Source organism: Orycteropus afer, unplaced genomic scaffold (assembly GCF_000298275.1).
Source record: "Orycteropus afer afer isolate SDZICR_OR568_19922 unplaced genomic scaffold, OryAfe1.0 scaffold00378, whole genome shotgun sequence".
Taxonomy (NCBI): domain Eukaryota; kingdom Metazoa; phylum Chordata; class Mammalia; order Tubulidentata; family Orycteropodidae; genus Orycteropus; species Orycteropus afer.
The window spans coordinates 1,441,842-1,459,926 of NW_006921965.1; the positions used below are offsets into that span (position 1 = coordinate 1,441,842).

The 18,085-nt window shown below is 37.8% G+C and overlaps 1 protein-coding gene across 1 annotated transcript in view; it reads left to right on the top strand.

The window, feature by feature from the left end:
- Positions 1-4,897: 4,897 nt before the first annotated feature.
- Positions 4,898-18,085, top strand: part of IL7R (interleukin 7 receptor) — a 40,065-nt gene continuing 26,877 nt past the window's right edge. The window contains exons 1-2 of the mRNA XM_007953224.1: positions 4,898-4,979; positions 8,547-8,685. Of these exons, the coding sequence (XP_007951415.1) occupies positions 4,898-4,979; positions 8,547-8,685 (221 nt within the window). The remainder of the gene's footprint in view (positions 4,980-8,546; positions 8,686-18,085) is intronic.

Genomic DNA, 18,085 nt, shown 5'->3' on the forward strand with positions numbered 1-18,085 from the left:
ACATTAGAGATAAAATCTTAACTATTAATTAAGGAAGGTAAGTGACAGTAGAAGGCAGAAGAGAGTTAATACAGATTTCATAGAACGTGTTTTGGGGTTTTCAAGAGTTTTTCAAGCATCCTGTTTTGCCTAGAATGTCCTTGAGTAGAGCAAATGGTTAACATGCTCGCCTGTTAATCAACAGGTTGGAGGTGCAAGTCCCCACAGAAGCATCTCAGAGGAAAGGTCTGGTGATCTACTTACAAAAATCAACTGTTGAAAACCTACGAAAGACAATTCTACTCTGAGACATACAGGGTCTCCATGAGTCAAAATCAGCTGAATGTCGGCTGGTTTTATTCCTATAGCAACATATATTATCCTTAATATTATTATTATTATGACTACTACTGTTACTACTAATACCATTGCTTCATTTATTGTCCTTCAATATTCAATTATAAGGTGAGTGGCTTTTAAAATCTTTCTCATTGAGGACAGATTACTAAATGGGTAAGTGTTATTCTATAAATAGCATTTAAAAGCTGGCTCCGAAAAAAAAAAAAAAATACTTTTTCTCTTGAAATAGTAAGCTTCCCACTGATGGTAAAAGAGATATTGCATTGATATTTGTCCCTCTAAATTTATAATCTTAGTCAAGTATGGAAATGAAAATTTCTTTTCCTAAAAGACAAGTTATGATAGCAATAATAAGAAATTAAAATTTATTTTCCTGAAAGACAAGTTATGTTATCAATAATAAGCTAAGTTGTTCAGCCCGAAGTTGTGCCGGAAAACATTTGTCCTCACTGATTAGAAAAAGATGGAAAACACGGGACTTCCTGTGGTAGAATGTTATCAATGACACAAACTGAACCGAATGAAACCTGTACACGCTCCTACAACTCCAATGGTCCAGGATCTCAGATATAGCTGGCGGGGCGGGGCGACTCTGCCAGTTATATCTAAAAGACTTATAGCCTAGTACAGTGTGAGAATAAAAGAATCCTTTTCATGTGATTTCTTTGTTTTTGACAAATGACTTGAACAATTTTCAAAAGAATAAAGAGAGCTATGACCAACTGGTATGGGGAGAGGAGCACTGGTGGTGCAACAGTTAAGTGCTCAGCTGTTAACTGAAAGTTGGAAGGTTTGAACCCACCAGTGGCTCCACAGGGGAACAGACCTGGGGATCACCTTCCACGAAGATCACAGGCTTAGGGAACGCATGGCACAGGTTCGCTGCCATATAGGATCTTCATGAGTCACAGTAGGCTTGACAGCATGTTCTGCTTGTGTGTGGGAAGCAATAAAATTCCACGGAAGAAAGATTGGTGACCTACTGTAAAGAGTTACAGCCTCAGAAAGCCAACGGAGGTTGCTATGAGTTGGAATTGACTCAATGGAAGTGAGTTTGGTTTTTCTGGTTTGACACATCAGAGGAACTCATAAAACTAAAGGAATACAAAGGATAAAGGAAAGATGGAGATGAGAGGAGAAAAAAAGGCAAGGAGAAGGCAGATGATCCAATCAAGCTGCAACGTCAAAGGACTCTCTTGCCCAGAGCTTGATGGTTGGGCCATGATTGATTTCTTGGTTGGAGGTTCATATCCCCTGGAGAGTCTATGTCAATGCTTTTTTTCTCTCCCTTTAGTTCTCTCATAGACAGTAATGACAAAGTGTTATGTTAATGTCTCTTATTTAGGGGATAGGTGGAGCAAGAAAGTTCTTCCTCAACTTTTCTAAATTTTCAAAGGATTAACAAGACCTGAGTGGAGAAAAAGAGATGGTACCATGGTTTGCATCTAATCTTTAGAAAGACTGGTGAGATTTCTCATGTCTTTAAGCTCCCCACACTTTAGTTAGGTTTCTCTCTGAGGTCCTTCGGCATCTCCTGGCCCCACCCAAAGAGAGTTAGTGCACCAGTGGAAATCCCCTGAACAAACTAGCACATGCTGTACCAAAATATTGTGCCTTTGCTTTGTTCTTTAACATCTTCACAACTAAAGGAAAGAGATACAATCAAAATGATAGTCCACTTAAGTGATAAACAAGAGAATTTAAAGAGACATGACCCAATTGCACACCCATTGAGTGACAATCTGTAACCATTTTATGAGATCTGTGTTGGTGGACAGATGTAAATTTTGTGATTTCTCTGTGAATACTTATTTAGTTCATGGGAATTTATAATTACAGCTTTCTTAAGAGGATACTCAGTTCAATGCACAAAACGTACCAGTTTTTGTGAATCAAGCTTATCATTTTCTAACCAAGTTTTGAAAACAAGATTGAAAGGATGACACAAATTATAATCTGACATACAAAATTATAACTCTGCATTTGCTAGAGACAGTGTTTTAAAATGCCAGGGAAAGGCTCTGGCCAATGGAGGACATAGAACATGTCCTCTTCAGTAGCTTCTTGTTCTGAAATAATCCTTGGGCTGATAGTGTGGAGCTTGGTTGATAAAGGGTATACACCATTTTATTACGTATCTCTGAGTCTGCTTCAAAACTAAAGAGGAGCTTCCCAGAAACTGGTGCCAACACTTGCACCTCTTCTTTTCCCATTTTATTAGATTGTCACAGTAACTATGATGACAAGACAAGTTAGCTCATGTAGCTTTCAAAGGTTCTTTGGCTTGTTTTCACTCACTGGAGATATTCCTTATCTCTGTTAATTTAGCCACCTTTTTTAGGCCCCAAGGATCACTTCTACTCAATGACAGTGAATCAAATCAAGCTTTGTAATTGACTGTCCCCTCCCTTTCTCTGTATTCATCACCTCGTAAGTACACTCTTGTGTTTTCTTTCCAAAAGAGAGCCACTGTGAATCAAGGGATTGCTGTTTCATGGCTTGAATCTAGGTGAGATTACTCATTTGAAGCCCTGAGCAGAGCTAAATTGTACAAAGTGTATTGTGTATCTGTTGATGGCAAGATTGCTACTGACTTGCTCTGAATACTGATCATGATTTAAAGAAAAAATCTGAGTTACCCTCCAGAAGTCAACCAGGTTTAACAAGCACCACTACTTGAACCATGAGGTCATATTCAGAACAATGTTGATTGGCATATAAGTTTAGGAAGAGTCAAAATTATCTACATCATTTCTTAGTCTTCTGCCCTATATATATAGGCACCAGTGTGGTTTGTATGTACCCTTATGTGTCTATAAAGTTATATGGCAATAAGATCCTCACAAATAGAATTCTATCTTAAATGTCATGAGAAACTCACTATATAATCTACTAACTTAGGAGTCAGCAGACTTTTTTCAATGAAAGGCCTGATAGGAAAGATTTTAAGTTTTGCAAAGCAGTACAATCTCTATGCTAGCTACTCAACTCTGCCGATGTAACACAAAAGTAACCATTGATAATACACATGATTAGGTATGACTGTGGAGCTCTGGTAGCATAGTGCCTAAGGCACTTGACTGCTAACCAGAAGGCTGGCGGTTCAAACCCACCAGCCACTCCTCGGAAGCAAGGTTGGACAATCTATTTCTGTAGTGATACTGCCTCAGAAACCCAAGGAGGGGTTGCTATGAGTTGGGTCTGACTCGACGGCACATAACAACAACAGATATGACTGTCTTCCAATAAAACTTCATTTACAAAAAAACAGGTGATGGGCTATCTTTGGCTAACGTTTCATTAAACAAATAATTCTGGAATGTTTACTATGTTAGGTAAGATATAAGTACTATAAAGAGAAAAAATGAGAAAAATTGCTGTTTATATGAGCCTCCCTAGTGTATGTTCTGAGCTCTAGAGGCACAGTGAGTAGTTAAGCACTTGGCTGTTAACCAAAAGGTGGCAGTTCAAACCCATCAGCCACTCCACTGGAGAAAGTTGTGACATCCTGCTTCCATACAGATTTATAGCCTTGGAAACCCTATGGGACAGTTCTACTCTGTCCCATGAGTTGGAATCGACTGGGCAGCAGTGGGTTTGGTTGGGTTTTAGCATATGTTCAGAGGTTAAAAGGGAGCTATTTAAAACAAATCTGCAATGAATTATTTCATAAAGTGCAAAATATTTCTTTAAACAAAACCTAACCCCTAAACAATCAACTGATCAGCTTTGTAAGGTTAGATTTTTGTCTTGTGGTTCTTTTAAAGTTGGACCCTGTTTATACTCTAGCCTGCGATCACTTGAGGCTAAATTTGAATCCACCCTCTTATTCTGAAATAAGCCCAGTAAGTTTGAGGACTGCAAGAAGTACAATAATTTAGAGTCCCAGGGGGTCCCTGAGTGGTGCAACTAGTTAAATACTTTTAAAGTTCATAAACTGAAAAGTTAGTGGTTTAAATTCACCCAGAGGTGCTTCAAAGGAAAGACTGTGTTGATCTCCTTTTGAAAGGTCACACCCATTGCAACTCCAAAGAGCACAGTTCTATTCTCACGGATCACCGTAAGTCAGAATAGACTCAACGGCAGCTGGTTTTGTTTTTCTTGTTTTGGGTGATATAAACAGGTTAACGAACTTGGTTGCTAACCAAAAGGTTGAGGGTTCAAGTCCATGCAGATGTGCCTTGGAAGAAAGGTCTGGCCATCCACTTCAAAAAAAAAAAAAAAATCAGCTACTGAAAACTCTATGGAACACAGTTCTACTATGCCCCACAGGGGATCAACACAAATGGGAGCTGACTCAATGGCAACTATTTTATTTTATAATAATTTAACATGCTCTCTACCCCTGATTTCCTCTACCTCTGCTTACAGCAGCAATCCATTCACTCAGACTTCCTGTTTCTGGCACTTGCCTTTTTTTCTGCTGTGTTTATACTTCCCCCTGGCTGTGGTTCAATACGTATAAAGCTGTAGATCTAAGTATCTCTCTCTCTCTCTCTCTCATTCATTTGAACAAACAGGCTCCCGCGCCTGCTCTCTCCTCTTTCTCTCTTTCAGAATGACAATTCTAGGTACAGCTCTTGGTATGTCTTTCTATTTACTTCAAGTCGTTTCTGGAGAAAGTGGCTATGCACAGAATGGTGAGTCATTTCTAATTTTTCTTCAGTATTTTGATGTTCTCTAGCATATATTTTAGGTTATATCCTTAGGAGACCTGAGCTGGAACACAAGGTTGTAAAGGAGCTTGAGAATTTAACATGTATTCAGAGCCAGGTCTGTAAGTTCTAACCACCAGGACAGAGGACATGGGGACAGCACAGTAGGTGGTTTAGAAATGATCTTAGAATCATCAAGACGGAATACATTTGACTCTCAAAAAGTGGATCTTAAATGTTGATTGAAGTTTCTGCTCTTACAAAAAGAAAACTCATATCAATGCTATGATTGTGCTGGTTGGTAAATTGCCAAGGTAATTTAGCCTTGTAAAAAATCAAGCTAAGTTTGTTTTGTGGAGCTTTCAGGAGGTTCCATCCTTCATAATATAATAATGTCCAGAAATAAGAACTTTGTCTACTCTCACCAATGTTATATACCCAGCACCTAACAGCATGTCCAGAACATAGTAGACATTCAATAAATATTTGAAAATACCTTCAAAACCCTTTAGTTTTGATAGATTCATGTGAGATTCTAAGGGAATAGTTGATAGAGAAAGATCTGAACTAATTGTTTCATTGAAATATATTTTATTGACACCATATCAACAAGCTTGCTCTCTTATAATAATTTCCTTTGAGTAACTTAAAAATAGCAAGGAACTAGAAGCAGACCAGGTTGTGCAGTGGTTACAGCATTCAACTGCTAAGTGAAAGGTTAGTGGTTTGAACACATGAGCTGCTCTGTGGTTGAAAAATGTGGCAGTCAATGTCCATAAAGATTACAGCTTGGAAATACTGTGGGACAGTTCCACTCTGTCTTATAGGGTCACTAGGAGTTGGAATCAATTTGACAGCAGTGCCTTTGGTTTTTTGTTTAGACAGAGACCTGGCTGTTTCATAGATACGTAATAACGGCAACAAAACTGTAGGCAAAGGTGAAGCAGCAGCAACAGAAGCCACCAGGGAAGTTGTACCGCCTATTTGTTCCTGCAAATTAAGCTCTTTCACTTTAAGAGTTAAAAGTATTTACTGTAGATGATATCAAACACATCAACCTAATGACTCAGCTTAGCTATTTAAGTCATGTGATTGCTCAGGATGGAAATCCCTAAAAATTTCTCATTAAAGGAATTGTCTGAGGGTTGACATTTGCATGTGAAGAACATGTATGAATCACTGTGGAGGCTGATCATTATCCTATGGTAAACACTAGCATGGAGGGAGATAGATGTACATCAGGTTTAGCAAAATATGGCCCTTAGAATAGGACATTCACAGAAGTCTTACTTTTTTGTTATAACGTATTCTCTCTACTTCTCACCGGTGACCATACTGTTTTTAAAAGGAATAACAACTAATTAAAAACTGAATTTTCACTTCAACTTTTAAAACTTCTTATTTTTTAGAACATCTGAAAGACATTTTATGTGTAACCACTCATCCACATGATTGTGTCAATGTACTTCCCAGTGTGGGATGTAAGAAATTCACATACTTTTCAGCTGCTATTTTTGTAAAGATAAGTGAGTTCTCTGAAAAATCACAAAAGATGATCAAGAGGAGAAAAAGGGTATTTAAAAAAAAAATCCAAAGCACTTAAACTTTTCAATCAACTAATTCCATTCCAAAGGAAGAAGACTTCAAACCACACTTAGTATACAGAGCCTTGTACATAATACTCACCCTCTCAAAAAATTATGGGTACATATGTTTAGATGGGAGCTCTGGTAGCATAGGGCCTAAAGCATTTGGCTGCTAACCAGAAGGGTGGTGGTTCAAACCCACCAGCCACTCCTCGGAAGGAAGGTTGGGCAATCTACTTCTGTAGTGATACTGCCTCAGAAACCCAAAGAGGGGTCACTATGAGTGGGTTAGACTCTAAGGCAGTGAATTTGGTTTGGTTTGGTTTATGCTTAGACAGTGAGCACTACGACAATAATAGATGAACTCTTATTCAAAAGTTCTATGTAATTGCAAAACCATAAGAAAAGAACACTTCCAATTGCCATAGGACTCTTTCAGAAAAGCTCTAAGTTTTCATGTCTATTTACAGAACTCAGATTCTTATTTTATCTTTTCATTACTTATTTCTCAAATTTTATGATGAATGTCATAGCTAACCCTTATTGAATGTTTATTGGGTGCTAGGCTAAGTCTTTCCATGTGTTTGCTCAATGACTCCTCATAATAAAATGATTTTACATAGCAGAACACTGAGGCTTAGAGAGGTTAAGTAATTTGATGGAGGAGCAAGGCTACCAAGTAGTATAAGAAGAATTTAAACCTACATATGTTCAGCTCTGGCACAAAATGTCTTAACTGTACCAAACTACTCTTAGCTAAAAAATTTTCAGCTTAGTTCCAGTACAACATTCTCTTTGTAAAATGCCACGCAATTTTGCAAGTTGTTGGGAATTTTTCTTGCTTACAAAGTAACCCTGCCCAGTAATGTTCACTGAAGAACCAGAGAGCTGCTTCCTAAAAAACACAGCCACTTAAAGTACAGGAAAAAGTGGATGAACTAGACATTCATGATTGGGAATATACAGCAAACAAATTTTGCCAGAGTGGGTGGCTAAGGTCAGGAGAAGTCTTTTGTTATGCTCCTAGCCATAAGCTATTTAAGTAAGGAGAATGTTGTTTGGACATTCCATAGCCTTTGGGACATTCAGTTGGGATTTGATTTTAATACACTCTGGATCCAATTCAAAGCCCTTGGGGCATCTGATTCCTGGTACCAATGGGCAGAAGTCCCAGAACCAGCCATAGGCTCATGTTCAACCACTCTGAGAATCCCCTTTGGCTTCTCTGAATGTTCTCAGATCCTAATCGGTGTATATTTGCTGGCAGATATTTCCAGCCTCACCAAGCAGAAGCAGTATCTAGAAAATCTATAGGAAGGTCCACCAGATCTGAATTCTTTCAAATCTGATTTTATCTAATGACATTTTTCTCAGTCGGTATCTTAAGAGATGTTACCTTTAAAAAAAAAAAAAAAAAGGTTTTCTTAACAACGGAGATAATCAGTGCTCCTTTTACTTGAAACTCCTAAAGCAAGGGAAAGCTATCCCTTAAAAATGTGAACCTCTGACTGAACAAGCATCTTCCTTCATTTGAAAACAAATAATTTGAAGGAAATAAATGAAAATGAATAATCAAGTCAAAGATTAGATTAGGTAGCATATGAATGATGAAGTATCTCTGATTTGTACAAATTAATAGAAGAAATTCCAGTTTAAAGGAAGGAAAGAGTGTGTTCAGTTCCTCATTCTAGATCACAAATGCACTAACCCAATGGCAGAAATATTTGGAAATATTATGTAAAGGTTATTTATTCATTGTGATGAACTTTTATTTCTAGAAAACTCTGTGCATCTTGGCTTTTTAAGCCTTAATCTTGTCCCTATCATTTGGCATTCCTTCTTTCAGTAAAATATGGTTACTCTTTTATGCCTGCCACTAAAGTCTGTCACCTTATTCACGTCACTCCAGATTTGAAAAGGACACATTATTTGCTTCCCTAATAGCTGTGGGTTTGTTCCTTCCCAGGAGACTTGGAAGATGCAGAACCAGAGGACCACTCGTTCTCATGCTTCAGTCAGTTGGAAGTGAACGGAGCCCAGCACTCACTGACCTGTGCTTTTGATGACCTAGATGTCAACAGCACCAATCTGGATTTTGAGATATGGTGAGGAATGGGTGCTTAGAATGGGTCTGTCTTTTCATACATTGCAGAGCAATAGCCACAAAAGATTGTGTGCCTTAATTCCCAAATGGTAAACATTTCATGAATTCACCAAAATCTCCTAAAACTCCTTGACTTTCATCAAAAGATTCAAGTAACAAACTCATATTCCATCTCCCAAGTCCTGCTGCCACAGACAAATGATGGTATGCATCGTGGAATTTCCACATCTCTCCTAACATCAGAATTTAAACACTGGTTCTCCCAAAATGAGCCTCTTCAAAAATTGATGTACTCAACATGACACAATTAGTGAACTTGAAGAAGTTGCACTCTGAAGCCCTGTAGCATGGATTCTAATCTCATTACAAAAACTTACTAACTTTTTGACCTAGGGCAAGTTATGTAACTTATTTGGGGTTCACTTTCCTCACCTGTCGAATGAGATATACCCACCTCACAGACAGGTTATGATGATTAAATAATTTATTGTATGTAAAGCACTTAGAGGAATCATTCTGTGTGTAATGAGTCATGGAGAAAAGGCATGAAGTCGGAATTTTATGCATAGAGAATTCCAGACCCAAGAAAAATCAGTGAAATTTTAAGAAAAATAAATTTTAAATGGAACACCAAATCTCTAGGCATCCTCTTGATAAAGTTTAACTAAAGATGATTCTCTTAATGTAAATTTTCTGAAAATCTGAAGGGACAAATCCACTCTTGGTTTCATGAGACCTCAGAGAAAAGGCAAAGTAAAGGTCTCTAGTTTGAAAGTTTGCTAAAATGCACAGAGCCCTCTTCCACACATCATCTCTTCTTGCTAAAGTTTTCTATCTCTGGTGACTTGAAAAAAATACTCTAACATGAAATTCTGACTCATGGCTAACTCCAAAACCATATCAGATGACCTAATTCTTAATCAGTTTCTAGTGAGGAAAGTACATCAATATTTACCAGTAGTAGTAAAGAGAGCTTCTTAAGTTCCAGAAACACTCCGCTGATCCCGGTAATAGTGTCCAGACAAGCTCTGACTTCTACGCCTTACATTAATTTACAGAAGCTGCCTGCGTATTTTCCTGAAGCAGTCTTTGGATAATTATGATCTTGGACTTGAATTCCGTAGCGTGTTCTCCATCTGCCTTCTCCCAGTTCACTTCCCTAACACAACTTCCAATAATAATATTGTCAAGAGAGCAGCCACCTACAGTGTCTAGAGTGAAGGATGTACTATTGTTACCATCCACTCAGCCCCTACGCAATACATGGTGACCCCGTTCACAAGGAGATCAGACCATTGTGGTCCATAGAGTTTTTCTTGGTTGATTTTTGGAAACTGATTGCAGGTCTTTCTTTCTAGTTTGTCTTAGTCTGGAAGTTCTGAAACCTGTTCAGGGTCTCAGCAACAGTCAAGCCTCCACTGACCTACAAGTGGTAGCTTCACATAAGAGGCATTAGACTGGGACTCAAACCTGGGCCTCCCATCTGGAAGGTGAAACCTCTACCACTGAACCATCACTGCCCCCAGTCTGCAACCAGACTGTGCAAAAGGCAGCCTAACAACTCATTCAAACAATGCAGTCAACACAGAGGTTTGACATGGGGTTCTCTGCACAGTGTTCACTATGGTTTCTCTTGACCAGGCCAAGGTTGACCTCTGGGTCCACTTTCACTTACACAGTATGTGACCACACGTAAATAAACTTACCCACTTCCTTTAACATGTCTCTTGATTTTTCCTGTAGTATTTTAAATCTGTCTTTAGCTTCAATCTGGGTTTTTCCATTGGATTCAGATATTTCAGTAAGAATGGAACTGTTTTAATTCATACTTTCAGCATAAAACAGTACATAGGAACTTCTCAGCTGATTAAGGTGCTTCTACAGACCAGCCACTTCTGTAAAATGTGCATAGACCTTGAGAGGAGACCGCTCACCTCATACATTCAGAGCAGGCAGTATATATCAAGTTAAATTCAGCTAAGAAGAGCGTTGTGTTTGCTGGTTAGATTGGATTTCTTTTTAACAAAGAAATTAGCTCTATTGGAGCTTTTTTTTTCCTGTTAATATAATTTTTTTTTATAAAGAAGAAATTGGAAATCACTGAACATTATGCATTCTGCTGAAGTCATTACACACATGGGAATACATGTTGGTAGAAGCCACTCAGTTCTTTCAAGAGGCCTTTCGTAGATGAACTTACCACCTTCCTAGGATCTTGCCCCCAGTCTTCCAAGTTTGCAAATTGACTTCATTAATATTTAATAAGTAGATCTACCTCTCAGGGATGAACTTGGATTAATCAAGCACACAGTTGGATTGCCAGCATGCAATAGTTGTTGGCAGATACAACTATTATAGCCCATTGTCATCAAGATGACTCCATCTCATGGCAACCCCATGTGTGTCAGAGTAGAACTGTGCTCCATAGGGTTTTCAGTGGCTGGTTTTTCAGAGGTAGATTGCCAAGTCTTTCTTCCAAGGCTCCTCTGAGTTGACTGTACCATGCAACATTTTGATTAACTGCCAAGAACTGTAACCCTTTGCACCATCCAAGGACTCCCCAGTATGCATTATGCATACTGGATTCAGGGCCTACAGGAGTTGTTGTTGGGGGTGGGAGGGAGGCAGGGAGGACCAGGAGGTTGTGGATCAATATAAATCCAGCTTTACTGGAGGTTAGAGGGAGGCTAAAAACGTTTCATTTAATGAAACTCTATCTCTCAGCTTCCTTGATTGAAGAAGTAGAGGCCCTGGAGACAGACGGTTGGATTGAAACCTCATTATCTCTTTGACAAGGAGAGTTACTGAAGCTCTCTGATTATAACAACTGCTTTGCATTGGGATAGAAGGGATTAGTCTCTGCTACATGGTAAGCCGAAAAACAAACGAGTTGCCATCAAGATGATTCTGACTCATAGCAACTGTTTAATAGAGAATAGAACGGCCCCATAGGGTTTCCAAGTCTTTAATCTTTACAGGAGCAGGTCCTCAGGTCTTTTCTCACACTGACCCTCTGATGGTTTGAAACACTAACCTTTCAGGTAGCAGCTGAGCACTTAACCAGTGCACTACCAGGGCTCCTCAGTCATATAGCACGTGCCTGCAATGATAGCTAACTCAATGTAGTCAGATTTTCATTAAAAATACAATCAAAATGTTCTTCCATAAATAGAGAATCAAAACAAAGAAAATGTGCTGATTTTATGACCAAAGGTGTTTGGCTCTTATCTCAAAGTGGTTTGGTTTTTAAATTAGTTTTGAAATCTAGGTATTTCTTTTAAAATCTCATCTGATAGCACTGCAAAAAAATGTAGCTGCAAGAGATTTCTTGTTCTGTATAGATAGGGAATGAAATCTCTGGTTCTGAAGTTAGGCCCATTTTTCTCGTTTGTATCACCAGCCTAGACCACATAGGCATTTGAATGTGAGCCCCTACTTGTAGGTATTTGCATAGATTTCATAGTCAGCTATCAGAAGACAATTGTATTTCCTTTATTTACACATTCTTGGGGGCACCACAGTCACTCCCATATACTGCCTACAGATACCACTTCAAATGTGCAATATTTTGTTTTCCTCTGTTACCACCACCATCACAGGCTGTACCCCAACAAATCTAACTGAATCCGTAGTCTTAAATAGCAATATCTGACAAATATTGTTGTACTTGTCTACACTTTTTGCTGTAGACCATACTAATCTTCAAAAAAAAAAAAATTCAGCTAGATTCTTTCAAGGCCAACAGATGGTAAAAGCAATATTTGTCTTTCAATATTTCCATGTGAAATAGCTCTTTGCATCAAAAAGGGAAATCTATTTATCACACTGAACTGGTACAATAGTAACAGAAACTTGCTACATTTTTAGGCTCTGTGATTGTATATTCCACACATGCCCTAATTACAAATGCAGTCTAAACTCAAGGATTTAACTAAAAGCCATCATCTCTCTAATTTTTCCACATTACAGATCATCCTAAAATTCAAACATGAGACCCTATTCCTATTTTCCCCTTCTATATTTACTCATCAGATCATGACAATCCTACATTGCTCCCAAGTTTGTTTCTATGGGGTGATCTAATGTCCTTTAAAATTGATGGTTTCTTTTTATTCTATTGCAGTGGGCAAACCCATCTACCTTAAGGGACACAACCTTCTAGAGGTTGCCACACACTCACAAATACAAACGTACTTCAAAGCCTAACCAACTGCAAACCCCAAAAGATATCAGTAAACAAATTACATTGTGGAGAAGATACTGTAAGGAATTAAAAAAAACTCACTGCCGTTGAGCTGACTCTGACTCATAGCGACTCCTCCTTGGGTTTCTGAGGCAGTATCACTACGGAAGTAGATTCCCCCATCTTCCTTCCGAGGAGTGGCTGGTGGGTTTGAACCACCGGACTTTTGGTTAACAGTCAAACACCTTAGGCATTACGCCATCAGAGCTCCTCTGTCAGGAATGTTCTACCAATAATGAATTATTTAACCAATTAATATTTAAGATTGCCTCACCTTCTCCCAGTTTCTCCATGACTGTAGGAGCTTAGTACCTCAAAACTCAAAGCAGCCCAAAGGTGAAAGATTCTACACCTAAAGTTGGAGAATTCTCCCCAGATTTGAACCCCATGCCCAGCTCATCTCAGACCACACAGACAGGTTCTTCATTTTGTGTGGGTCCAGGAACCGTCATAGGAAGTGTTCCCTTAAACACATGAAGAGATTAAGTGTACAAACATAAAGTTAACAGAAAAACAACAGCACATATTTCTAGGTTGTAAGTAGAAAGGGCTTTCCTACCCTTATTGTTGTGAAAAATGAAATGGGATGCATAAACATCAATATCCTAGGCATTAGTGAGCTGGAATAGACTGGTTTTGGCCATTTTGAATCAGAAAATCATATGATCTACTATGGCAGGAATAACAAACTGAAGAGGAATGGTGTGGCATTCATTGTCACAAAGAGTGTTTCAAGATCTTTCCTGAAGTACAATGCTGTCAGTGATAGGATAATATCCATATAGCTACAAGGAAGACCAGTTAATATTACTATTATTCAAATTAATGCACCAACCACCAAAGTCAAAGATGAGGAAATTGAAGATTTCTATCAACTTCTGCAGTCCGAACTTAACCAAACATGAAATCAAGATGTGTTGACTATCACTGGTGATTGGAATGGAAAAGTTGGAAACAGAGAAGAGTTACCAGTAGTTGGAAAATATGGCCTTGGTGATAGAAGTAACACTGCCTAGACTTCATCTCACCTACTCTGGTCATGTTGTCAGAAGGAGCCATTCCCTGGAGAAGGATATCATGCTTGGTAAAAGTGGCAGATCAATGAAGAAGGGAAGGCCCTCAATGAGATGGATGGACACAGTGGCTGCAACAATGGCTCAGGTATAGCAAGAGTAGTGAGGCTGGCACAGTGGCACAGGACCGGGCAGTGTTTCTTTATGCTGTGCGTAAGGTTGCTATGAGTCAGCGACAATTTGATGGCACCTAACAACAACAACTCTCTCTGATTTTTTTTTTTTAATATCTGAATAATAAGAAGAAATTCTTTCATGTAGATTGTGCAAGAAAGAGGTACATGTAAGCTCATACAAAGGAACTTTTCTTAGCCAACATCACCACACCCAACTGGTACAAACAGTTGATGCATTAAAGGACTTGTTTGCTGATGGTCAGAGATTCAAATTCACTCAGATGTCCCTTGGAAGAAAGTCCTGGCAATCTACTTCCAAAACCTCAGCCATTGAAAACTCTGTGAAGTACACTTATACTCTGACACATACAGGGTTGCCATGACCTGTACTTGACTTAATGGAAACTGATTTTTTACTTCATTTTCAGGCTATTTGGCTGCATTTGGAGAGCATATAGTGGAGAAAAAAACTGATAGTTATCAAACTACCAAACTTATTATCACAGTAAAGGGAAACTAAACTGAGGGTTGAGTAAGAAAGGGAAATCAGAAATTTTACTTTTTATTTGTATTGAATTATTATTTTCACAATGAGAATAGATATTTGCATTGTTTCTATAATTTTTATGTTGTTCATTAATTTAATTTAATTTGCTTTCTTTTTTGTAATATTTCATTGTTTGGATATAAAATGTACATTTTGTGTGATATACAAATCTTAAGAGACATCAGAGAAATATATACAACATCTAGCCATTACCTCAATTAAAATGTAAAAGATTCCTTTCACCTCAGAAAGATTGTCATGTCCCCTTTCAGTCTATTCTCAACCACCTTGAGCAATCATAGTTCTGATTTCTATCACCAAAGATTAGTTTTACCAGTTTCTGGTAGTTCTTGAAAATGGAACATAGCACAGTGTTAGCTCTGTCTGCCTTCTTTCTATCAAAATAAATTTTATTGATATTTATCCATGTTGACGCATGTCTCATAGCTCATCTTTTCTCTTGCCAAGTTGTAATTGCACTGTAACCATATGCCACAAATTGTTGATCTTTTCTCCTCTTCATGGATTTGTCTTATATCTTTTATAAGTTTTAGGCTCTTTTTTAAAGAAATAATTTTATGGACATATGTCTTCATTTCTTTGAGTAAAAACCTCAGCATGGACTTGATATATCATAGGGTAGGTATGTATTTAACTTTATAAGAAACTGCCAAATAATTTCCCAAAGTTGTTCTACCGTTCTACTTTCCCACCAGCAGTGTATGAAAGAGCCACACAATTGCCAACATTAGATTTTATCAGTCTGTGCCTAAAGCATTTGACTGCTAACCAGAAGGCTGGTGGTTCAAACCTACCAGCCACTCCTCGGAAGGAAGATTGGGCAATCTACTTCCATAGATATTCTGCCTCAGAAGCTCAAGTAGGGGTTGCCATGAGTCGGATTCAACTCTACTGCAGTGAGTTAGTAGTTTTGAATTTGTATCCCATTGTGATTTTAATTTTTGTTTCTCAAACAACAAATAACATTGCTCATCTTTTTATGTGCTTATGGGACATCTATGTCTTTTTCGTGTCAAATATCTGTAAAAGCCTTTTGCTTATTATTCATTGATTTATTTGCCATTATATTATTCATAGGTATGATTTCCTTATATATCTAGATACAATTCCTTTGTCAGATATATGTTGTTGTTGTTGTTAGGTGGTGTTTTAAGATATACATGCTACAAGTATTTTCAGCCACTCTGTAGCTTACCATTTCATTTTCTTAGTGGTGTACTTTGATAAACAAAAGTTTAGTTTTAATTTTGATGATGTTAATTTTATCAATACTTTATCAATGTTTTCTTCTACATTAAGTGCTTTGATGTCCTTGCTAAGATATCTTTGCCCACCTACTTCCAAACACAAGAAGATATTTTTGTGTTTTCTTCTAAATGTTTTATGTTTAGATCTACAATCCATGTCTAATTTTTGTGAATGGTCGAGATTCATTTTTCCCATAAATTTATTCTGTTTACTTTCAACTGCTGAAAATACTTTGTACTCCCTGTTAAAATCAACTGGGATCAGCACTTAAAATCAATTAACATTAGAGGTGTAAGTCTTTTTCTGAACCTGATATTTTTTTCTATTGAGATTACCATTGCTTTGTGGTATGTTTGAAATCAAATGTTCTAAATCCTCCTTGTTTGTTTTATATTTCTAATATTGTTTGGGCTATTCTGAGTTCTTTGAATTTTCACATAAATAACTTTCAGAATAAGCTTGTCAATTTTCAGAAAAACCTGCTGAGATTTTGATTAATACTCAAGAATAACTGGTTTGGTTTTTGGTTTTTGTGTTGAATCTATAGCCCAGTTTGGGAATATTGCCGTACATTCACAGCTGAATTTGCTAATCCATGAACATACCTTTCCTTCTATTTAGATCTCCTTTAATATCTCATAACAATGTTTTACAGTTTTCAGACCAGATGCCTTGAACAGCTTGGATTAATTTTATTTGTAATAATTTTATGTTTTTATTGCTATTACAAATGCAACTATTTTTAAATCTCATTTTCCATTATTTGATGCTAGACTATAGTAAAACACTTGACTCTTGTAAATTGACCTTGATGAATTCACTTTATTAGCTCTTGTAGTTGTATGAGAATGTTTTATAGACATGTTGTCTAAAAAAAAAAATTAAAAATAATAGTCTTTTTTCTTCCTTTCCAATGTGAATGCCCTTAAATTTTTTGTCTGGCCTTATGCAAAAGCTAGTACCTCCAGTAGGAGCTCTGGTGGCATAGTGCCTAAGTCATTTGACTGCTAACCAGAAAGCTGGCAGTTCAAACCCACCAGTGCTTGGATGGAAGGTTGGGCAATCTACTTCCCTAGTGATACCCAGGAGCTCTGGTGGCGTAGGGCCTAAGGCATTTGACTGCTAACCAAAAGGCTGGCAGTTCAAACCCACCAGCCACTCCTTGGAAGGAAGGTTGGGCAATCTATTCTGTAGTGATACCACCTTGGGAACCCAAGAAGGGGTCACTATCAGTTGGATCCAACTCCATGGTAGTCAGGTTCTTTTTCTTTTTTTTTAGAACCTCCAGTACAATGTTAAATAGAAATGATGAAAGTGAATAGTCCTGTCTTGTCCTGTTCTAAGAGGCAAAATAAAAAACAGTGCCATCAAGTCAACTCTCACTCATAGTGATCCTCATTGGGTTCCCTAGCTGGTAATCTTTACAGAGCTAGGTTGCCCCATATTCCTTCTGTGGAGTCACTAGTGGATTTGAAATGCCAACCTTCTGGCTTGCAGTCAAATGCCTTAGTACTGTCTACCAGAGTTCTAAGAGGGAAAACCAAAACTAACCAAACTCACTGCTGTGGAGTCGGATCCGACTCATAGCGGCCCCTCTTTGGGTTTCCCAGGCAGCATCTCTACGGAAGTAGATTGCCCAATCTTCCTTCCGAGGAGTGGCTGGTGGGTTTGAACCACAAGCCTTCTGGTTAGCAGTCAAATGCCTTAAGCACTATGCCACCAGAGCTCCCTCTAAGAAGGAAAGCACACAAAATTTCACCATTAAGTATAATATTAACCACAGGTGTTTTAGATTACTGAGTTTGCTGGGGTTTTTCAAATGATGAATGAATGTTGAATTTTGTCAATTGATTTTTCTTCATCAATTGAGATGATCAGACTATTTATATATAATGTGGTAAATTACTCTGATGGAGTTGTGGATTTTTAATCTACCTGGATTTCCTGGGATACATCCCACTTGGTTGTAATGTATTAACATTAATGTGTTAATAATATTTTAAAAAAGAATTTTGCATATACATTATAGAGGCATACTATCTGGAAATTTATTTTCTGCAATATTTTTGACAGATTTTGGGACCAAGGTACAACTGGCTTTATAAAGTTAAGATGAGAAGTGTCCACTTCACCTGTATTTTCTGGAAGAATTT